Consider the following 24,134-nt stretch of genomic DNA (forward strand, 5'->3'; position numbering starts at 1 on the left):
TACAGAAGAATACTAGGAAGTGTTCAGCATGAGCAATCCTACATCACAGGATATTGGATAGCTTTTCCTGGTATCCATCTGATAAAGATAACAACAAAAGCAGGGAGAGCTTGACAGACAGCTAGTGCAGTTGTCCCCCAGGTTTGTAATAGATGCCTAAATCTATAACCTCTAAAACGACCCAGCAAGACACATGACCCAAGTAGTCCTGGAGTTTTAAGGTTGCAAATTCCCTTTAGTTTGTTTTGGAGGACACCTCACTGAGGACCTGATCTTGTAATCCATGTGTGGGCTCTCTCAGGATACAAATCCAGGTATTCCTTCATTAATTTCCATTGAAGGATCCAATCCAGGATGTGGTTTTCATGCACCTTTGGCTAAGGTCACAGAACAAGGTAAGAATGCTTGCAGTGATGCCTCCATCACAGTTTATTTTCCAGTGCCTCCTTGCAGAAGCAAGATAGATGCGAGAAGAGTCAGCTTCCTGCTCTCACTGAATTTATACACACCTGACCTTCCACCAAAATAAATGAACAAATTTGTACCTCTTCTCTCTCTCCCCTCAAAAGGCAGATCCCAGCAGCTTTTAGTCCCGTCGAGGGCAAGGACTGAGCACCCTCTTGTAGAATCCTGTCTCCCTCGATAAGTTCAATACTGCCTGGAGAGATGCAGGCTCACTCTCCCTTCTGCTATCCTAATTAGGGGATAAGCACTGACTTATTTGCTTAGAGTGAATGGAGATATTATCACCTATTTATTCTTTAGTCATTAATAGCTGTTCTACCTCAGGCTGCCCAGCTACCCTTAAAAAGCCTCCTAGTCTGGGTGAAAGTGGGCATCCCTGTGACCCACCAGAGGGTTCTGGACCTTACAGATATCTCCTCTCTGTGTGGGAAACTTGCTAAATTTCATTCTCAGGCACCATCTGCAAAATGCAGGTGTTTGATTCAAAGCTGTGACATTGATAATTCTCTGCTATCTTTTAGTGATTTTGAATTTTCCAGAGGTGTAGGAAAATTCCTGACCACATTTAGTTAAGATGTTATTCTCAAACTGAAGAGGTCCCACTGAAATAACTGTTCAGCCATTCTGTGCACTTCAGTTAGATCAGAGCTGGTGATCCCAAGGATAACTAGAACAATTATTTAACAGGACTCTAGTTAAGACAGAAATTGGGGTAAGGGGCACATGTTCATAAAAGAGCAGGCTTTATTAATCCCTACTCACAGGCTCAGTTTATCTCAACACTCCCTGAAAGCTCAGAAGGATGTCAATGGCACTGGTATGGGACAAGTCAGTTAAGTGACTAATGGGTTGTGTTATCAGGACTACAGTTTCAATATCTAAACAGAAAAAAAAGTTGAATCTCCTTCACAGTTACCAGCTTTATTGAAAAAAATAAAAATAAATCTCATAGTTAATCTGAACTGGACAGGACAATCCAATCCATCAAAGCACAAGAAAGATACAATAGCCATTATATTTGTATTTTCCACAATAATAATCTTTTTGCTCCACCAAAAACATAACTGTGCTGTTCATTGGAAGAATATTGCAAACTCTCCAGAAGGCAAATTTCTGCAGATTGGTATTCTTAGTCATCATAAATACAAAGTTAGCTATTTTAAATTCATTCTTTCTCCCATTGTTCAACATCAAGAATTAAAAGCAGCAACACTGAATCTTCAGTCTAAGCAAGCAGAGTAACAGATCCCATCCAATATCCACAAAAAGGTTTTGTTAAATAAAATATGGAGTTTAAATTCCTTAGTCACATCAGTCCTAGGCTGTCCATTGCTGATAACACATAGGTCATGTGTGTCTGAATAAAAGGATTATGGGGTGAACACCATAAAATGGATCTGACTATGAGGTATGTCATGTTTTCTCATTCTTACATTTAGAGGCATTTAATTTAATTTAAATCAAATAGGTCCTAACTCAACAATGCATTTATTCTCCTGTCAGGCACTCAACACATTGGCATTATTTTAGCTAGCTTCAGTTTGGTGCCAGGAACTGGATAGTGAATTCCAGTGAGAAGAAGAATAAGAAAAGGCTCGAAGAATGAGATGGATGAGAATGACTTTCCCGCTTTTTAAGAACTGTAAGGAAAAGCATCAGCTGTGATTTTCACCAGAACTGCTATAGAAAAAAAAAAAAATTCAGGATTTCAGGTTCTAGGGGGAAGGAGAGAGAGTGTAAAGAAACCAAACACCTTCTGTGTCCCCAGGATGTTCATGTGGAAGAAATGCAGTTGGTTGTATCTCTTGGTCTGAGTCTAAATGTTACACACCACAGCTCACTGTCACAGCAAGACCTTCACAAGGAAAGGGTGTCAAAGGGGAAAAATATGCTTTGTAGAGACAAATGCTTTTGAGGGCAGAGTATATAGGATCTGAAGCTCTGTAAAACTTGCTCCTTAAAAAAAAAAAAAAAGAAAAAAAGTATCACGTTCCAGTCACGTGTTATAGTAGTGGATATCATGACAAATGAGTTTAAAAATGGACCATTTTAAGTGGAAACACTCTAGAAGTACATTATACAATCTACAACTCAAAGCCAATAAACCTTTGGATTGATCCGCTATCAGAGAGCTTGGACAGAAGCTCTCAGTGAAGGCTGAACTGATGACCACTAATAGATTCTGGAAAGGTGGTTCTAACTACTAGTTTCCTGTACAAAAATTAAATATAATAAAAAAATAATAATTAAAAAAACTCTTTAAATAAAATTTAAAAACCCCTGAAGTTGAGCAGCAGAAAGGATTATAGTCTTTCTATCTGCTGCTGGCTACTGTACTTTGGATCAGGAGGGCATCTCCAGGAGGAAGAGGAAAGCAAGGAAGCTGCTGCTTCTCCCAGAGGAACTGAGCATTCTCTGCTTGGAAAAAAACCACTTTAGGAAGATGGAGCATGAAGAGAGAGAAAGAGTTAGCAAGCAGGCAGCTCAAGGCAGAGTGCAGCTTGGAAAAGCTCCCTGGAGGGCCAGAAACTTCTTTACAGCAGGGAGCAGACCCAAGCCAGGGGAATGCAAAGAAGACTGATGGATTTGTCATTCAGCACAGAACACGGTGCAATTTGACTCAAAATTAACTAAAAAAAAAAAAAAAAAAGGATGTTTCCACTACTGGAAGACTAATTTAATGTAAACTGCACAGCAGTTCAGCAGTGGGATGAAGCAGAGCCTGGAATACAAGAGCAGCTGTATCATAGGATTTGTCCCAGCCCGATAAGGAGTTTAACATCAGTCTTTTCCTTGCCTTTAGCAGTGACAGAGTTGAAAGTAGTCAAAGAAATAGACAAAACTGAATCAGTTTCAAAAGAAAATGAGGTGTTTCAATCACCTAATTTAAAGTGGCCCAGGCTAACACACCTGATAACTCAGTGGTGCCACAGCCACAGAGGTAACATTATCTGCTCCGAATCTTTCCACAGAGCTGATTAGCATTTTGTTAGTTTAATGAGTGGAAAACAACACAGACTTCAACCTTCTCCCTGGTACACTTTGCTCGAGAAACTGAAGGACTGGCCTTCACTCCTGCCTTGATCCACATTATGCCACTCTGAAAATGCCCCTGATCAGATTCAGCAGCTCTTTGCCTTTGTATCGAGAAGGGCCAGTGAAGGAAAGGGTCAGCTATGCAGAATATTCTTCTTGTCTACTGGAGGCGAAGCTGAGAAACGTGCCTTGAGGCTCTATTTTGTTTCTTTGGTTTCTCAAAACAGTAATGGCACACGTGTAATACATCTTGACTATAAAGGGCTGTGAATTCTGACTACAGTGCACTATAAAATTACTATTGTGTGCCTTCTCCTGTACTACAATTTTTGAAGGTTTCTTCTTCAAAGAATCACCTGCAGTAAGGAGAAAATTCAACTTGGGAATACCTTGTCTGTTTTAGGCTCCCAGTGGTGGAGGAAGACAGTCACCAGTAACAGCTACAGCTAAAGGCTCCAGAAAAAGAAAAAGGACTGGCCATGAGACCCTTGAAGCCCCATGAGAAATAGTAATTCCAACTTTCCAAAGGTATGTGGTGAACAACAGAAGCAACCAGTAGGGTGTTTATAAGGAGGAAAGAGCCAGGCAGCACTGGAGGGAATAAACTTCAAGGTCCCATATTTCACCCTCCTGAGGTTCATACACAGGTAGAACTCAGTGTAATTGGGGGAATATTCCTGGTTACTGTCAGTCTGTCTGTCTCTCTCCTCCTGCAGTAACTGCCCAGGCTCAGTTCAACTGCTGAAGGCATTGTTTTATTTCCATCATCCTCCTCTTTCTCATATTCACCTCTTACTCCCTCAGCAAAATCCCAGGGCTTTTTCCCTCCAGGTCACCCTCAAGCACAGCCAGCTCCTTCTCCATCAAAGCCATAAAAAGCCCTTAAATCTACTTAATAACAGAATAAATATAGAAGCACTTCTATGCACAAGTGGTTTATTTTCCTGGATAATGGGTAAAGTCAGATGAAATTAAGATCGTGTTTATACCGGTGATTCATGATATTAGAAATACCTGGTCATCACCAAAAACAAGTAAAGAAATTCTCAGCTGATTGTAAACATAAAAGGAATATGCTGGATCTGGAAAAGCAGAATTAGGGCTTTTAAAGTAGCCTCAAATCTGCACTGAAATGATACAATAACCACAATTGCCCCCAATACACATAAAAACTGATTTTAGAGACAGTAGAGTCTTCGTTTTCTTTTTTATTTCTCCCTATTCTTTCATTTTCACTTCCCAGCTAATAATAGCTTCTGTTACTACCAGTCGTTTGGAACAAAGAAAAACCTATCTCAAGAACTACAGATCTTACAGCTCTTTAATTCTACCTCAAATTATAGTCAATCAAATTCTGTATTTACAGTAAGTGCTACCATTCCAGGAAGAGCAGAGCATCACACCAGCACTGAAATCTCTGCTGCAAGGACAAATCTCCTTAGTCTTAACTGCAGACCCAACTTCACAGCCCTTTTTTTCCTCCCAACTCTTACTTTGTTTCCTTGAGCCTTCTTGTTAACTGCAGCTGAGCTTAAAGCTGGCACAGAACACCAGCCCACAAGGAGATTCCTGACCAGAAAGGAATTAACATTGTTTTCCAACTCCTGACCTGCAGACCTTATAGATTTTGTGTGAGATTCACCCAGAAACTCATCCACCCCCTCCCCATCCATCCCCTCTCTTGCTCACCTGGCAGAGTGCTGACAACACCCATATTTCTGCACAGATAGATTTTCCAGCATCCCAAGATTTTCCAGCATCCCAAGTGCCTTGTATGTGGAGTCTGGGAGAAGGGGAACATTAGGACTGCAGCCTGTGCTCCTCCTGCAAGGTGCAGACTCCTGAGCTGCATTTTCATGTTGAAGGTCCCCCATCAGCTCAGATTACTCAGGGAGTAACCCAAGTGCGTGACTCAACTGTAGACACAACTGTGCTGCATGACTGCATGGATGTTATCACATTTTCAGTGCTACAACACCACAGTAAGAGTTCCTGGACCACAAGGAAACTACTGATAAAAGGATTTTTTACAGATAAGAGTACCAGAGAAAACATGCCAGTGTAAACAGTGCTAAATTGAGGAAAGGATCTCCGAGAGGCTGAAATGTGTCTCTCATGGACTTGTTTTGCAGTAGTGATGCTCTGCTGGAAGCAGAATCTGATTAGCAGGTCCACCCTTGATTTTCTTTGAGTCTTTAACTACCTAAACAAACAACACAAACGATAACTGCAAACACAGTGGAAAACTGAATGGGAATGAAGAATGGGGTTGGACAAATAAAAACACAAACATTTAAGATTTGAAGTGAATGGCCAAAGCTGCCTCAAAGTAGGATGTTTGGAAATCAAGTTCATTCCTCTTTTCCAGTTCTGCTAGATTTGATTCAGTTCTCCGAGATTTGATGTGGTAAGAAGTTTCAGGCTGCTATTTGTGCTTTATAATGGGTATAGTGAAGTGGCACGTTAAAGAAGTCGGCAAAAATCAGGACTAGAAGATGGATTAACAGAGTAAATGGACTGTCCTGTGAAGCACACAGGCACAAGAAGGAAAAAAATCTTCCTTTTTCCTCGCTGCCTGTGGTTTTGATACATTGACAAGTACATGAGAAAGATCCAAAGCGACAGGATTCCTTCAGCACCAGGACAGCTCGCTCTGTTCCTGGCCAGGATGCAACCCACAGCTATGGAATCACAGCTGTTGTCTTAAAACCATTCTGGACTAGCACTGATCTTTCCCTATGTCAGCTCTTTACCACAAGTGCCCAAGAACTACCATGTCTTATTAATCACTTGGGCCAAATATGGGTTAACACCTCACCCACGGAACACGCATTCCTGTCACCCTAGGGCTCAGTTCCCACGTCGTGCTGAGCAGCTCTTGCTTCTTCTCATACAGTTTTGCTTATAAAGTGCTGACTAAAGGTAAAATTTTCAACAGCAAAGGAGGAAATTGGTGCAACTAGAGCAGAGTTGTGTCTTTCTGATGCCCTGAATGTCCCCCTAGTGAGTGGTTTCTGCTGCTTCTTTTTGACTCCCATGTCCGAGTTCCTTTCTTTCAGAAACCGAAGCGCAGGAGGAAAACCAGGCAGGTGGGAGTGATCAGTGCATCCCAATTTAGCATTTGGGCTCCACTGATCTTTCCATTTCACTTCCCTGTCGGTTACACTTACAGCACATCTCTGACATCTCTCCAAGTGCTTTACAATGGCAGAAAAACTCCTTGCATGTTACACATGGAAGGATTGAGACTTGCATTTTACTTGCCCTGTGCTAGGGAAGCCTGGGGTGTCTTGTGGTCTACTGGACATCAAAGAGACTTTCTGTACAGATTTGAAATAGGATCCTTAACCTTTCTGTGCCCCAGTCAACCTCCAATTTTCAGTCAAACTGAAAAATATCAGTCACCAATTCCACAGAACTAGGTCAAAAGACAAGACATGAGGACAGGTTAAGCTGTGAACCTCCTATGTAAAGTAAACCTGTCCCTCTCCACCTTAAAACACAACTTCTCATTCAGGGTAATAAATTCTCAAACTTCTGAAACCACCATTTGCTCAACTATCTTCAACTCCAAACTGCCCTCGTTTCTTGGGTTACTCACATTACTTTAATACACAAGAATAAAACATGGGCTTAGAATGCCCACAGCATCGAGAAAAATAACAAAATAAACCAAATGAAAGGTTGGGCCCAATATGTTTCATGATAAAGTTCCCTCTGAAATTAAAGGGGATGGAATTTCAGCCGTGTGCTTCCAGATGACCAGAGGGAAGCATTTACCTTTCTGAAATGGAGCTGAGAGTTTTGCATGGTGCCTATTTCTGATTCTTACTGCAAGGGCACGTTACATGGAATATGTTTGCAGGGCTAGAAGACAAAATTAAAGTAGCCAGGAGGAACATACTTCTATGTTTCTACACTTTACAGGGCATACATATTTTAAATGGAAAGGCAGCGTTATCTCAGTTTTCAAGTAATTTCTTATGAAGCAATGTCTTCTACTATAGCAAATACTCTTTTTAGCTTAAGTCATTAAGAACCTTAAATTCTGTTAAAAAAGAATCTGTAAAAATTTTGTTTCACTAACTGTAACAAAACCCAGTTTGTTGGACAATTTTAGCCCTTGAAATTCCAAGACAAACAATCTATCATTGAATTTTCCTCATATCAAACACTGTAGTCTCAAAGTTGGTGGAGAAAAGTCTTAAAATAACTTTTCTCTTTGTCTTTTTTTTCCTAATTATTTCTTATCTATACAAACACTACTGGGGAAAAAAAAATCAACAGCTTTTAAGGGTTTGTAAAATTAATTCCTGGATTTCTAACACAGCAACAACTCTGCCCAATGATAACGTTAGAAGGGAGTTTCTTGATAGAAATGCTGGTGCAACTTTAACTGTAGGCATTGGAAAATGCTGGTTTGATCCTTTCTTAATTTCAGATCTCAAAGATGCAGGAATGTACAAATAGTTCTGGTGCCTGATGACCCTACAGAACCACAGGTCCTGCCTGAGTGTGTGTCTGTAACTACACCTTGCCAAGACAAAGAGAAAGTAGTGACTAACTCTGCTTCTTGATTCAAAACCTGCATACAGCTTTTATTTCTTTTCCTTCCTATAGGAAAGGGGGAAATATCATGCATTTTGAAGACTCCATCTAAGCTTTTTTTAACAATGTTATGAAACATGACTCATTAAATGTGCAAATTAATAACATGGAAAGGAAATAATGGACAGTGACAGCATTTTTTTTTTTTTCAACAAGATTTCTTTAAAATGACAAGTAATATTCCCAGGGAAGTAGGAGAAGCCCCCTTTCCTTCAAGGTATTTAAAGCTGACTTAATAAAACACTATCAGGCATGCTATAAACTGTATTATCCTAATACTTCACTCTCTTCAATATTCAACATGTAGAACTCTATTATTTATGAAGAGGTAACTAACAAGGCATTCAGCAATTATGTGACAATTGGAAAAGCTTACTGAAAATTAATAGTAAAGCAAGAGTACCTATTAATGATAACACAACACAACAATTCTTCATCTTCTTATCAATAGCAGCCCAGACATGTACTGACTGTGCATTGCAAATTGTTGTTTTGCTCCATATTGTCAACATAAGGTAAACCTGACTTTTAAAATCAATTGCATTTTTACAGGAGCAAGTTAGCACCTTAGCCTGACTCTACAGCAGGCTTCCTTACTGCTCCATATACCCAAATATGCAAAATATTTTAGGAAATATATATGTGCTTATGCTGCATGCATACTGGTACACCAGCTATTAACCAAAATAATAATCCAGGAACATGTTACAAAAATATGTCCACACTCTATTAAAAGTACTACTCATGAACTTCTGACAGAACAGCACATAAAAAAATCATCTAGCACTGCTTTCGGAAATTCAGTGAGACTCTCTGCCATAATCCCCTCAAATTTATGAAGTTTCATCCTAATTTATGCATCTTTAAGAAGTAGGTAAGTAGACAGCACACTTTGGTATCTGAAAGGTGAGGCAGCATTTGAAGTTCAGTTTATTAAATAAAAAGTACTTCTATCTTCACTGAAATACAATGCCAAAATATTTCACATTGTGACACCTCTTACATATTTTATAAAAAATTAAGATTGCCCTATCAGGAAGGGTTTACTGACAGCATTTATGGCTTCCTAGGAGGCTGCTGTACTGCAACACTGAAACCAATGGTTTCTTTTATTTCTTGGCTGAAATGCTGAGCCTTTATTGTTGAATAATATCAATCATGTTCATCTTTGGTTAAAAATACAAAGAAAAAGTCAAGAACCAGTAACACCAATGCCTGCCTGCTAAAGCTGCTAATCAGACTCCAGGAAGCCACCAGTCCCTGCAAATACTGACCAGAGAACAAAGAATAGCACAGACTTGTACTCAAAGCATTACCACCAACATCAAATATTTTTAATTTTATAATAAGCAAAAACTTTAACCAGATGTTAACCAGATGTTCTAGCATGCCAAAAGGTATTTACACAACTTTTTAGCAGTAGGTTAGCATTACAAGGTAAGCCTAAAATGCCTCAAAAATCTCATACATTCTCGTTTTGCTTTAATTTATTATTTAAGCTAATTTATATAAGCTATATAACTAATTGAGTTGAAAACCTTGTTGGTTTGCATATAAAGAATGCAGAAAAAATGAATCCTCCTGAGTGAGCTGAGTGCCACATCCACCTGAGAACCTTCAGTGACTGTTTATGATTTTTGTTTGATTCAAGGCAGCAACTTTGCTTCTTTTAGCCAGCCTTCACTTACAGCATGGAAAACCACAGCAAGAAACTTCCCAACATCATCCATAAAACATTGTGTAACAAACCCGATCCCTGATGATTCAAGTTTCAAACGATCCCTTTGATATCTCTTAAAAAAAAAATAAATAAAGAGGAGGGTGCGAGTGAGTGAGAGAGGTTGCAGACGTGAGGAAGGAGCGTTTTTATTTAGTTCCCTTCTGCTCAGCAACTTTGTAATCCATTTGCTGCTCTGCTTTCCCATCTCTCACCCCTGCGTGTTGTTTAGCTGGAAACTGGGCTGCAGGAATGTGAAGAATGTAAACAGCCTTTTATTGTCCAAAAGGATGGGAGTGTGAAAGAAATGTGTGCCTTATCGCAGGGCTGCAGCTCGCTACTTCATTGCTATGATAAAGTGCTGGAGCAAAAAACATTACACGACAAGCACAATCCAAAACCGGATTAGAATTTGACATAAGCTTCCTCAAAAACTAATCAATCACCTCACGCTGTAATACTAGACTCCAGTTCTTAAGGAGGGTGTTTAATCTCTTCAAGGTTTATTACACACTCCCTATTGACTGCGGTGACAAACTTTCGGGTCCCAGGCAGCTGGGGAAGAGAGGCATAACTTTTGGCAGTAAAACCAAAACTCACCCCGAAATAACGAGTATACTTAAAATGGGATTTTGAAACTAAAGTGAAGATGGCCAAACTCTTCTGTAAAGACTTTTTTTCCCTCTTTTTAACCTCTCCTGCCATCTGAACCCGAGCATTAATCCATTTGTTTCCCACCATCAGTGCCCCACGAACGAGGCACTGCTGGCGAGAGAGAAGTTGAGCTCCTCGCCCGCCTCCAGCCGCGCACCTCGCTTTGCCTCCCTCCCTTCAGAGCCCTGAATTTCGCAGCCTGCATCTCACCTTGCCACCACGTCAGTCCCCGCATTCCCCCACCGCATGCAGAGGAATCTTTAGCGTAACACCGGCCTGTCCCACAGTTTCTGATAAAAATTAAGGAAACACCTGGCGTGCGCTGCAGCAAGCCGAGACTAACGGGGCAGCTTCCCAAGCGCAGGTGGCTCTACCTGCACGACCCGCTATGTCTTGCGCACGAAAAGAGGCGCTTGAGGCGAGCAGAAAACTTTTCGGGAGCGGACAGTTCGGGTGATGCTCGGCACACACACACATCCCCCCGTCCCCGCCCGCGGTACCCGGTGGCATCCCGGCGCATCCCAGCGCATCCCGGCGCATCCCGGCGCATCCCAGCACATCCCAGCGCATCCCAGCGCATCCCGGCGCCCGCGGCCGCGCTGCCCTCGGGTGCGCGACTGTCCCACATCCCAAAACAGCCCGGTGAGAAGCAAGCTCGCTTAATTAAAAAAACAAAACCAAAAAAACCCCAAACAACCAAAACAACAAAAAAAACACACAGAGAAAGAAAAGAAAAACGGGGAAAAGAATAAGAATCCAGTCGGGGGCTGCGGGAAGGATGGTTTGGGATGCTGCTCGGAGCCAGCCCGAGGGGACCGCACTCCCCGGTGAAAGGGCGCCGGAGTCCCCGAAGCCCCCTCGGGAGAGCCCGGGTGCCGCGGGGATGGAGACTTACGAGCTGGAGGACGCCCTGGACCACGACGAGGGGCAGGGGCTGCAGGGGCACCATCCTGGCTGCCGGTCTAGGCGGCGACTCCCCTGGCGCGGGTCTCGCTCATCCCCGCTCCGGGAGGAGGACGGGGAGGGGGGGCAGGACCGGGCGCAGGGACACGCCGCCCGCTGTCCCCGCTCACGGGGCGCTGTCCCCGCTCACGGGGCGCTGTCCCCGCTCACGGGGCGCTGTCCCCGCTCACGGGGCGCTGTCCCCGCTCACGGGGCGCTGTCCCCGCTCACGGGGCGCTGCCAGGCAGCGGCCAGACCCCGGCACTGCCGCTGCTCTCGGCTCCGCACCGCCCGGCTCCGCGGGCGGCCATGGCGGGCGGGAGGCGGGATGAGGGAGGCGGGAGGTGTCGGCGCTGCCCGGCTCCCCCCGGGGGCAGAGCGGGGTCCCCTCACAGCCCGCGGCCGGGCCCCGCCGCCCCGCTGCCCTGCATGGCGCTGCCGGGGACCGGGGACCGGGGACCGCCCGCCCGGGCCGGAGCGGAGCAGAGCCTTGTCGGGGGGCGGCGCGTCCCCGCCGGGCGCTGAGGAGCCCCCGCTGCCCCGGGCGGGGCGGCCCAGCCCTCCCGGCAAGTTTAAAGAGGTGGCGGCCCCTCCTCCGCCCGCAGCCGCCCAGCCCGAGCCGGGATGCGCCTCCTGGAGCGACTACGGGCTGCCCGACCGCTGGTGTGGAAAGGGAGGCAGGTGAAGAGTCGGGCTCGACCGCCCCGGTCCTGGTTTTATAGGACACTCCTGTCGCAGGTCCCTCTCTTTAGGGTGGATTGGCCCCCCGCATACACACACGCGGGTGAGCAGCCACCGTCCTTGCGGGGAAACCCGACGTGTTTCTTCTGCCCAGCTGTGAGGAGACGCGGCAGGACGGCCGGGTCCTGCAGTCCGCCCTGGAGACCCTCAGTCTGCCCTCAGGACACTCAGTCTGCCCTTTGGGACACTCAGTCTGCCCTTTGGGACACTCAGTCTGTCCTGGGACACTCAGTCCACCCTGGGAGCACTCAGCCTGCCCTCAGGGGACACTACACATCTGTCACCTGGGAACGATGTCTCCTTGAGTGGGCACAGGGATAGGTTCAGGGTCCAAGCAGGTTCCTTGTGTGGGGCTAGAGCTGTGCAAGGCAGAGGGGTCTGAGCAATGGCACACGAGCCCGCTGGGAGCCCTGAGGGCTGCAGGACCCATCTCCAAAGAAGTCACTGAGGTTAGATCCATTTCATAACATGATTTAATGAACACTGGACACAGTTTTGAGGTGGGCATGAGAAGCCTGAAACACTTGCCCCTGTGCTTCTTAGCTTGTAATGCGGTGACCTTGAAAGGGGAAATAAAGTTTTGAGTACAGGAGGCTGGGTTGGAGGGTGACCACAGCCTCCCACACGGCCTGGGGCTGAAGCAGTACCACTGTGACCCATAACAGGTACACTTGTGTCCAGCCTGGTCGTGCCTGTGTTTGTTAATCAGTAATTTACAGGTGATGTGATATGCAAGCTCTCTGCCACTGGCAGGTAGTGGTTTCAGTTTCCAAACCCTGCATGTCTGTCATTTGCAGATTAGTTTCCTCTTAATTCTCAGTCTCATCTTCTTACTAGGTCTGTGCTCAGGTTACATTTTGACCAACTTTGTGTTTTCAACCACTAAAATCCTTGTCAATGGAAACAGCTTTGCAAGCCCCCTCATTGCACTTGAGAGCAGCCATGATTTTACCCGATAATGATTGCAGCTGTTTAGTTATTATATCCCACGGGTTCCTTTCCTAGCTCTGTTGCAAAATGTACCTTGTGGATGTGATGCAGCCACAAACCAGTACCTCTCATTTGGGTTCAGGAAAGATGCTTATTCCATAGCAAAGGAAACTACAGAAAGAAGGAACAACTCTAAAATTGGCTAGTTTGCAGCACATTCAAAGATTTGGAGAAAACCGAATCAGTGATGGTCACTGACTAAATGTATTATAATGTGATTTATGTGGTTACTTTTTGTAGCAGTATTCAAAAGTTCTTTTTCATGAGATCATAGATTTGCAGGATGGTTTGGGTTGGAAGGGACATAGAAGACCATCCCATTCCAAGCCCGTGGCAATGGCAGGGACAACTTCCACTAGACCAGGGTGTTCCAAGCCCCATCCAACCTGGCCTTGAACACTTCCAGGGATGGGGTAGCCACAGCTTCTCTGGTCAGCCTGTGTCAGGGCCTCACCTCTCTCACAGGAAAGAAATACTTCCTAATCTCTAACCCTGTTCTCTTTCGGTTTAAGGCCATTCCACCTGCTCCTATCATTACATGCCCCAAATCCCTCTCCAGCTCTCTTGGAACATCTTTAGGCACTGGAAGGGTCTTTAAGGTCTTCCCAGAGCCTTCTCTTCTCCAGACTGAACAGCTCCAACTCTCAGCTTGTCTCCACACCAGGAGCTCCAGCCTTCTGGGCATCTTCATGTACCCCTCTGGACTTGCTCCAGCAGGTCCATGTCCTTTTGGGAAACACAGAGCTGGATGCAGTGCTCCAGTGGGATCTCAGCAGAGTGGAGAGGGTGAAGGTTCACCTCCCTCAGCCTGCTACCCACGCTGCTTTTGATGCAGCCCAGGACATGGTTGAATTTCTGAGCTGCAAACACATTGCTGGATCATGCTGAGCTCTGCATCAACCAACACCCACAAGTCCTCCTCTTTGGGGCTGCTCTCAACCCCTTCTCCACTCACCTTGTGTCTGTGCTTGGGTTTGCCCCGAGTTTATTTTAGTGCTCTCCGACCTGCTGCGCCACCACCTGATTTCACGTTTAATACAGAACGATCAGCATTAAATACATCAAGATTTACCCCCCAAAAAATTAAAATCCGAAAAGCTGCCTTTTCCCCTGCTGCGCGGAAAAACAGCCAAGCGCTGCCCTGCGCGCGTGTTTAATGCGAAAAGGCGACACTTTGCGTGGCATTTTTTGCTCTGCGGTCGCGGCGCATCGTGGAGAATGGACACGTCTCGGGCTCCCTCTGCCGCCTGCTCGTGGAGAATCGCTTTGTGCCTGAAAAGGCTCTTAAGCCTTTAGTAGGAATTACGAGGACTAAATTCGAATGAAGTGTTTAACAGATCCTTTTTTTTTTTTTTTTTTTTTTTTTTTTCACTAAATGAAAAGCTGCGCTCCTTGTGAATTCAGGGAAAGCTGAATTTCTGTAATTGGCTTTGAATGGAACAATGGCATTTAGACATAAAGTGCTGCAGTTCTATCCTATTAAATACAAACGGAGTCGATTCAAATGGCATTAAGTTTGTCACACAAGCTACCAGAAGCTGGCCTTAAATCATACTTTTTCCAGATTAACTGGCAATAAATATTTGTAAAGAGCTTTGAAGATGAAAATGCAAGGCCTGTGCTTTGCACTCCCTTGCTTTGCTGTGTTAGCATGATCTTCAAACATCATTTAAATGGGGATAGGAAAATTTTCTGGTCTAATTTTAAGGCACAATAACAAATAGTAGGTTCATCTCAGGAAATAATGGTTGTATACTTTATGAAGTAATCCTAATCTCTCCAGAAATGACTGATGACCCAGTTGGAGAAAACCTAAGCTAAGAGTTCAAGGTCCTACTAAACCTTCTTGGTTGCTACAAGACAGTGAAAAACATCTGATTTTGGACTGGAAAGAGCTGCCTGTGTCATTCAATCCATTCCCCTTAACTGCAGACAGTGAAATGTAGATTCTTTTTGGAAACTCTGTGAATCCATCTTTAAATTAGCTAGTTAGGAGTAGGGGGAGTTTTATGCTACATTAGGAAGTTGCTCCAAAAATGCACTCCTCTGCCATTTGAAAACCTTTTTCTAACCTCTAGTTTTCAGCTTTACTGTATTTGATATCTGGTTTTATACTCATTAGTCCTTTTACAGTCACTGCTTTGTCTTAATGAGCTCCTACTCCTCCTTCTGACATTGTGTAGGTACACATTCCCTCTCAAATTTTACTAATTATGTGAGCCAGGCAGTCTCTCTCAGGCAATAGCACTCCATGTCCTGTGTTATCTAGTAAATCTTTTCTTTTGTCTATTCCCACTGGAATTAATTTTTTTTTTTTTTTTTTTGAGTGGGTGTACATCCAAATTTAGATGGTGGTAGTCACGTGGAACATCATTAATGCCTAATCTATCTGTGTTGGAAATACAGCCTCACATACATGGTGTTACTCTATTTTCCTTGTCAAGAATACATCACAATTATATTTTCTCTCTGTTGTTCCAATGTGTTATCCAGATCCTTCACACTACTGGCTGCCTGCTGGTTCTGTGTCAGCAGCATATTTCAACAGCAAGGTCCTACATTTTATGTTGGAATTGCTGCTTAACTAATTTATTGAATAATAGTGGCCCCAAGATCAATCTTTGATGAACTCTATGAATTATTTCCTTCCAGACCTTGAACACAACCTGTTAAACCACACCTTACCCTCTCCACAACTTTTTTCCCAGTCACCTTCTCCAGCCTGTTTTTCCCACATGATATGCAGTCACATTTTGACTGCAGTGCTGATAGAAGACCCTAATTCATTTGTCTAGAAAATCAGCAGCCTAATCAAAGGCAGATAATGAAATATTTGCCATCCCAGAATAATCTACCTTTCTCAAAAAAAACCCTTAAACCAAACCAAAATCCAGATGAATTTATCCCATTTTCTACTTATCCATGTTCCCAAGCCTTCTTCTCCTCCTTCTAGCTTCCTTTCAGCAGCTTTGCATATTTCTAAAGCTCATATTTGCTGACACTGTGTTTCTCCTTATACTCTTAGGGATAAGATTTGAATTTGCTTTTCTACATATACATCATCCCCGATTCTATGGCTTTATTACAGATCTATTCTGTCTGACTTGCAGTTGTCCACATTGGTTATTTCAGAGTTCTGGAGTGAAGATTGTCCACAACCACTTCTACATCTACACTTGCTCTTTGCAATCTGATTTTACTGGGGGTGTCGTAACTTCCACTTCCATTTTCTCCTGCCTTTTGATTAGTTATATTTGTCCCAATATTCAGAATCTTCATTCATATTGAAAACTAAAGTAGGAGATTAATTTGGGGGAGATCAATTTCCTTCCAAATAGAGGGTGCCATGGCTTTTTCCTTTCCATATACTTTTGGATGAGGCTGAAGAATCTCGGGTACTTTTTTATGTGACTTTTTTGTGATTCTCACATTATTACACTTTCTGACCTCTAATAAATACATTAGTTTTGATTATCAATATTATGCCATTTTTTGGTGGGCAGTTCTTATCTTTAAATATTAAGATAATTTTTATCTAGTTAGGCTTAGCACACTTGGCACTCAGACATTAGGAACCCAAGTTGCAAGCCTATTTTTACTTACCCATTAACTTAATTTGAAATGTGTGAAAGTTTTTTGTTTGTTTGTTTGTTTTTTTCCTGCTACAGCTAATGCAGCACTTTCTGTCTCATTGATATCCATCCTCTTCCCCACTGATTTTTCTCTATTCAGTTTTCCCTCATTTATTTCAGGTGCTCAGTTTTCTTCAGGTTGACCTGTAAGTTTGTCTTGAAGCTGAGGAGGCCTCTCCATCAGAATTTTCTGTCCCATCCTCTAATTTGGATTACACAAAAAGTCTCTTTGCCCAGTGCATCCAGTGTACTGATTTTTTTCCATAGTGACTGGTCTAAACAGGGAATTACAATCTGCTCAAGCTTTAACCCAGGTAATGGATCTGTTGCACTGACAGACTCTAGTCCAGATGCTCAAAGTAGATCATTGCATGTTTAGATTTAAAGCTGGGTTTAGGAAGGCTATGAGGGAACACCACATTGAGCTGGTTTGGGTTTTGTTTGTTTTGTTTTGTTTTTTTTGTTTGTTTGGTTTTTTCTATACCCTTTAACTTGATTTTTGATCTCAAAAAACCATTTGAAAGAGAAATGAGTCACCAGTACTTACTAATTCGCGTTGAGTTCCCAGAGTTTACATATATTTACATATATTCAAAGAAGTTAAAAAAGCCAAACAAGTGAAGTATAACACAGCTTACCAATGAGCACAGATCTGTGTGTAAATACAAGGGCTCATCCAGATCTAATTTTATGGACAAATTCAGTCCTTTGGATAAAATAAAACTATTAGCAGATATGTTGGGGATACTGGAAGGAGAATGGTGAGAGCAGGTCATTAATTAAAACTGCAGTAGTGGTAATCAATTACATTTTAAACCTTTTTATAAGCATGAAGGAGTGAATAAAAAAGACACCTGGAAATCTGGAATTGTTAACAAAGTTTAATGCTGGGCAAAATATCTGAGCAAATATTAAGGGAGTGCATACAACAGGACCTGTAAGACAATTTGGTGATTGATATTCCTGCTTTTACAGAAACTAGACCAAAACTTCCATCAAAAATTATTAATAATATTTGGTTATGTGAGGAAGAATTTGTAAGAGTTCAGCTGTAACAGTCACAAGAAAAGTATGTTATTCGTGTGTGAGGTTTTTAAAAATTTATTTATGTGGGGGTTTTATTGTGAATTGAATGTTCTTTGATAACGAGTAATTCCCACTCAGAGAAATGCTGCAGCCTGTATGAAAGTCCTTTGCAAGAAATAATTTCAGCATCTGCCCAACTTCATTTTCTTTAGTCACCTATAAACGTCTTCAGCAGAGAAATTTTCTTGAACTGGAACCATATGAACCACTCTGACAGGTGAAACATGTTATCTATTTAACCTACTGTATCCCTCACAGTATTTTCTATATTTCTATGTTACAGTGCAGGGGGTACTTCAGGAATAGATTAATTTCAATTTAAATTAATGCTTTACACTTGCTAAAAAGTTAAGATTGCTCAAATTCTCCCCATTTTTATTTTAAGGTCTACTATATATATTAAAATTTACTAGAAAAGTTAACTTCCAAAGCTTATAAACTATGTCAAAACAAGAACATGGAAAAAATTTTGGAAGGTATAATAATAAGGAAAAGTAATGAAAAAAATTCTGCTTTAAAGGAAAAGGGGTTGTCTGTAACTGGGTAAGGAGGGCTATTAAATCAAATTGTTTTTAGAAGTCATAATAGCTGGAGTTACTGCAATACTAAATATCCAGACAGCAATCATAACATTTGAGGGCAGAGTGGCCCTGTATTAACACTCTCAGGGTTTTTTTTTCCTACCTTCAAAATTTTTAATATGTTTTCCTCATCATAAGTAGATAAATTATTTAATCAGTTAATTTCTTGCAAAGGAATATTTTCTCATTTAGAATGAACTCTCATGTGTCATTTATGCTGTGGCTACCCTGTTTAATTTATCTCTGAGGCTCTTAAGTCCTAAAATTTAGTGCTGAAGTTTTTGTTTGTTTGTTTGTTGGTTTTTGTTTTGTTTTGTTTTTTGAGAATTTAAATTTTTAACATTTTTTTCTGTAGAATATGATTAAACCATATCAGCACAGCTCTAACATGGTTTATGTTTAATCCAGGAGATGAAAGATGCAAATCTGTATTATGTCAAAAATATTTGCTGTGTAATTCTGTTAGAAAAAAAAAAAATTCCAGCTTTATAATATGGAAAAAAAAGTCCCAGAGCTATGTTAAAATGATGACTGTGACTTGAGAGATTAAATTTGCTATTGCATTAATGTAGTACTGAAAAAAATACTGTTCAGTGAATGCTTCCAAATCCACTTCCCCTTCATTTTTGTGACAATTCTGTCATAATCTCTTATATAAAAAGATGCAATTTTTTTACTGTCAACTTTCATATGAGGAGTGATAAGAAAATAGCTGTATAGCACATGTACAATTACTAATATCAAGGTGAAGTCTGGCTAGTTCTAAAAAACAACACAAATATATTATTTTTAATAGAGTTCTAATGAATCATGGATATAAATAGCCTAAAGGAATGACAACGTGCCCAAGTGAACTTTTTTCAAAGATAGAGAAAAACACATCTTGTTATTTCTTAAGCAAGTTCCATGTGGTTCTTAAAAACATTGTTTTTCTGGCCAAATTTGCCAAAATAGTTATGTCTTTATTTACATAATTTCCAGCATAAGCAGTGACTTGAATCACCAATTAAAACATTGTGCTCTGCATCTATTTTCACATTGTTTATCAGCAGATGTCAGATTGTGTTGCTCTTTTTTATTGTTCTAAATCTGGCCCAGCACATATCCCAGTGGTCTTTGGTGCCTCACAAGATAAAACTGCTCATAAAACATCCAGAACGAGCATTTTGTTATGGGAACAATTAAAGCTGGTTGACAAAAACCTCAGGCTCTTAGGGCTAAGTCCATAACTGGTTGGTTTTTGAAAACTGACACAAATTCTTTGTTTCCTTTTCCACCTTCCACAACGCCAAAGCAATTATTCACAAGACATTTTCATATCCCAGGGAAAGAGGGAATTTTCTGACCTTCCCTCATGCCACTGTGGAGTAGTAAAACTTGTGTTTCCCAGGTGCTGCCTGTAAGCTCATCATTAGGCAGCTGAGGTGGAGGGGAACCACAACTCCTTCCACCTTCCTTTTAAACTGTGGCTCAGCTGGGTTCATAGCTTTTGGAGAAAGAAGGAATTACCTTGGGAAGGTTTGTTCAGGACTGTGGAAATCAACACAAGCTTCTTTATGTTTAGAATCCAGACCGGAACCACAGAGGAAGTTTGGATGAAGCTGTGCTTTGGTCCTCTGAAGAAACTGTTTCCCTCTGTGGGTGAAGAGAACAAGAAAGGCAGACTCTAGCTGCTGGCACAGTTGTTTTGGAGAATTGGCCAAACTGCTGGGAAGGTGCTCTTTTGTTCAGCACTGGAATAAATCAGAGGGCCTCGGGAATCTTCCCTGATACAAGGTAGTTCATGTTGTCATTTTTTTTAGTTTTTGTTTCCTGGGATATTGTTTCAAAAGTCTGGGATCTCTGGGGACTGGATGCTTGAAATTCAATCAAATGTGGGGGAAAAGAAGCTGACTTGGAGAAACTGTTTTGGTTTTTTTGTTGGACCAGAAGCTTGAGGTAGGGCCATGGGTTTGCAATTAAGTTTGTCACATACTCCAGTCAGTGCTATTTAACTTTGCCTTTTGCTCTGAAAAACCCCTCTCAATAAGGGCAAGCTGTTTAAAAATGGGGTGGTGAGACCACTTGTGTTATCTAAAGAGAGCAGCAATGATTTATGAGTGACCTATTAACAACTCCTGTGTAAGGTCACACTGCAGTTTGTTCTGTACTGACCTCAGATTTTACTCTACCATCCAGCTCAGAGGAATAGACACCTGTATGAAAATTGAAATACAGTGGTGAATGTTTCATTACCTTTGAGAGAACCAGAACAGAAATTGGAGGTTTTCCTGGTTCTGGAAACTGTGGTAGCAATTGGCCTCCCCTGGTCTTGAAGGTACAGGAGTCCAAAATTGGGTATCACCAGTACCATCAGGCCTGATACTGCTGGACTGAATAGGAGACATCATCCCTCTGCCCACAGGGAGACAAAGCTGTAAACTTGATCTGACTGGAAGATGAGGAATGGTGACTCTGGAGAGGTTTTCTTTCACTTGCAGCAGAAAGAGGCATGTATATGTCTTGTTGCATTCATTTTTATCCCCTGAGTCTTTGACAAATCTATCATGCTTTCATTTTTCTTACAGAGTTCTGTCAATTTTTTATGGTTGTAAGATAAGTTGAAAAGCCTCTGCCATCTTTAAAAGTTTTGGAGTTAGAGAAAGAAAGATGTGACAGATTAATTTTTCTTTTCTTTTGAGAGTGGAATCAGGAGGGAAGAAGACAAGAAAATGCCCAGGTGCATGAGAGAAGTTAGGTTTCTCAAACCAAAAGGCATTCTTCAAAAGTGTTACCAAAATTAACACCCTAATGACCTTCTTCTGATGATTAGTGAAGACAAGTACTACTGTAACTTTTCAAACAGCAGATATCGTGAATAAAGTAATGAATCAAGGGAAATATGCTTTATGGGATTAAATAATTCATAAACGACAGCTTGGGATTTTATGCAGTTGTGCAGTTCCCTCCTTATTCTCAGATCACATAAGGCACATTGTAGCCAGACTGCAAATAGTTCAGTGAAGCAAACAGAAATCTTCAATAGAGTGTTCAAAATTCATTTTAGGAGTCAAAAACATTGGTATAAACACATCATGCTCTGTGCTTTCTCATCAGTAGTGATGCCCTAGTCAGTCCAAAGCAACAGTGGACATAAATTTAGGCAGGTGGAATTTGACACATATCCTTTAAAGTAATTTCTGAAAGCTTTTAAGTTACCAGGAACTCTTGTGCAGTAATTGCAACTTCCACAAGCTTTCAGCATTTGTGGCAATTTTCTAGAACCACTTACTGTAGTTAGTTTTCTAGGACAGCCAGTATTCAGGATGAAATCAGTTGATACTAGTGCTTAACAGAATGGGTTTGGCAAGACAAACCTTACTGCCAGTAGTGGAAAGATGCTGGGACATTATAAAGAGGGGAAAAAAAAAGTTATGTTGGAGTGGCTTATGTCTGGCTCTATCTGTCATTTTTCCTTCTCTTCACAGCAGTTGGAGAGGATTTGGAAATGCTTTACTACTTTTTTTTTTTGCAAGCTTCTTTTAGCAGCTCTGTGTATGTGTGAACGGAAATGGTCCAGGTGCAGATTCCTGCTTATGCCAAAGGTCCAGTTCAGTGACTGCTGACCTGTTGTCCTGAGTTTGATGCGTTTCTTTTCAGGGATCAATAAGAATAACTGGGGAAATCACGCTATGTAAAAGGTGGTTTACATTTAAACCAAGAAAAGGTGGAAAACATTTATTTCTCTGTTCAGCTGAATAAAGCAGTGGGTTCATGCAGTTAAATGTGATTATCTGGTAAGACATGGAAATTTCTTCATCTCACAGGAGAGACAGACTGCCACATGTAGGGCTGTTATATCCATTATGCCTTTTTGCTTCTTCCTGTGTTTTTCCTGCAGTGTCACATCTGGCACATGTTGCTGGCTACACACACCAACCTTTCCTTGCTAATGCATTCCCAGAGTGTGCAGGAGTGCTGGCAGTGGTTTATCCTGCAATTGCTCATCAGGGCAGAGATAGTTAGCTGGTACCTCTTTTCCTTCCACTTGTGACTGCTTAATGAGTCTCAAAATATGATCAGTCGCTCTGTAGTATGTGTTCAGTATTAAAAGAAAATCACTGACTGTAGGCAGGAGGTCATTCAGCATTACCACTAACAGCTTTTGATATTTCTGCATTAAAACCCAAACCAAACATTATAGGCACTGGACCATCTGCAGGCATAAGTAGGCTTATTGTTGCTTAACTTCTCAGTGTAAATGAAGAGGTCTGTTATGTGCTTCTGCCTGCCTTTGTGTGCTCAGTGCTCCCAGACAGCGAATCCTCTCCTGCCTTCACTGCTGTGTCAGAGTTGAACGAGATGCAAAGAGGTTTTTATTTTATGAAGTGTGTGTTGCTGCTCTCTGCTCCCTCACAGCAACATGATCTGACAATAAAAGAAGTGGTAAGAGAATGTCAATAGTTTTCCAGAGCAGCCTGTTGTACCTGTAACCTCATCCCAGCGATTGAGCTGTCTGTGATCCGGGGCCCAGAATGAACACAGGAATGATTGAGTAGCCCCGGTTCAGACTTCTGAGCAACCTGCAGACCTGATAGCAGGAGCTGTAAAAGCCTTCATGGAACAGAGCCCTGCAAAGCAAGAAGGTGAAACTGCAGATAGGGTTGGTGAGAAGGGCACAGCTGGCAGCTCAGGGATTCAAAAGGAAAAACAAATATGGAAAGGTATACAATCCTAAGGAGAAAGCAAGGAGGCTGAGGATGACAAGTCTGCAGCAGCAAGGATCAGCCTGTCCCAAGGACAAATTGAGGAAAGTTGCCTCATATGATTTTTCCTGTTCAGCAAATGTTGGTTGAATGACATCTCTGGAGCAGTGACCTTCTCAACCATTGGATTGGGAGCTCATTAATCCCAGCAATCATTTCTGTGTATTAGACAATGATGAATTGGTCTGTGCTTTTACATGGTGTATCACCCACTTCCAGAATCTCTTTGTGCCTGTTAGAAGTTGCCTAAAGCGACTCAGAGTGGGACCATTACATACCCAACAATTTGACTGCAGAGGAAACTGCATCAAATCGTGCCCTTGGTTTATCTAAGCACGGCTTAGATCCTCATCTGACCTCGTGCCATCATCTGTCTCTCTCCTTTCTCATTTGCACTCCTTCTTGAGGATGAGGCCAGGTTATCAAAAATAATTTTCAGATCTTTTGTGATCAGGCTTTTGAAACTTAGATGTGGTTTCACCAGTGGGAGCTTCAAGTCGTGCATCACAACTGGCTTCTGCAGCTGCACTGCCTCTTCAATATAGGCCTGATTTCTGTGACTTGGCTTAATTTCCAAAGCATTGATGCACCTATGGAGAGAATGGGAACTGAAACTTCATTAGAAACTCTTCTGTCAGTGTGTGAACTGAGAAGTTGTTTTATAAGCAGTTAAGTGAACAAGTTTTGTAAGTACAAGAATTTGCATAAGGACAAGGGCTGCCTAATGCAGGCACAATACACAACATGTAGTAGCCTGGAAAAGCCTATTGAAACTATTAGAAGTTGCAAATTCAAATGAACATAGCCAAAATTAACTATCCAGATCCTTTGTATTCACACACTGATCTAGAAATTAGTTCTCTTTCTAATTTGTAGGCCCTATTTTTGCTTTTTAATAGTGAGGTCAGGGAGTGAGAATGTGGCTCCTCATGAATTT

General features: G+C 42.0%; 1 protein-coding gene across 2 annotated transcripts in view; it reads right to left on the reverse strand.

The window, feature by feature from the left end:
* Window positions 1-11,913, reverse strand: part of NXPH2 (neurexophilin 2) — a 37,585-nt gene extending 25,672 nt beyond the window's left edge. Inside the window, exon 1 of one of the 2 annotated variants that reach the window (XM_050340167.1) lies at window positions 11,376-11,913. In XM_050340167.1, coding sequence (XP_050196124.1) covers window positions 11,376-11,429 — 54 coding nt within the window. In that variant the 5' untranslated portion in view covers window positions 11,430-11,913. Of the gene's footprint in view, window positions 1-10,690; window positions 10,708-11,375 lie in introns of those variants that run through there. The other variant, XM_050340168.1, reaches the window with a different exon arrangement.
* Between the last annotated feature and the right edge of the window lie 12,221 nt (window positions 11,914-24,134).

Source organism: Myiozetetes cayanensis, unplaced genomic scaffold (genome assembly GCF_022539395.1).
Source record: "Myiozetetes cayanensis isolate MyiCay16 unplaced genomic scaffold, myiCay2020 scf9, whole genome shotgun sequence".
Taxonomy (NCBI): domain Eukaryota; kingdom Metazoa; phylum Chordata; class Aves; order Passeriformes; family Tyrannidae; genus Myiozetetes; species Myiozetetes cayanensis.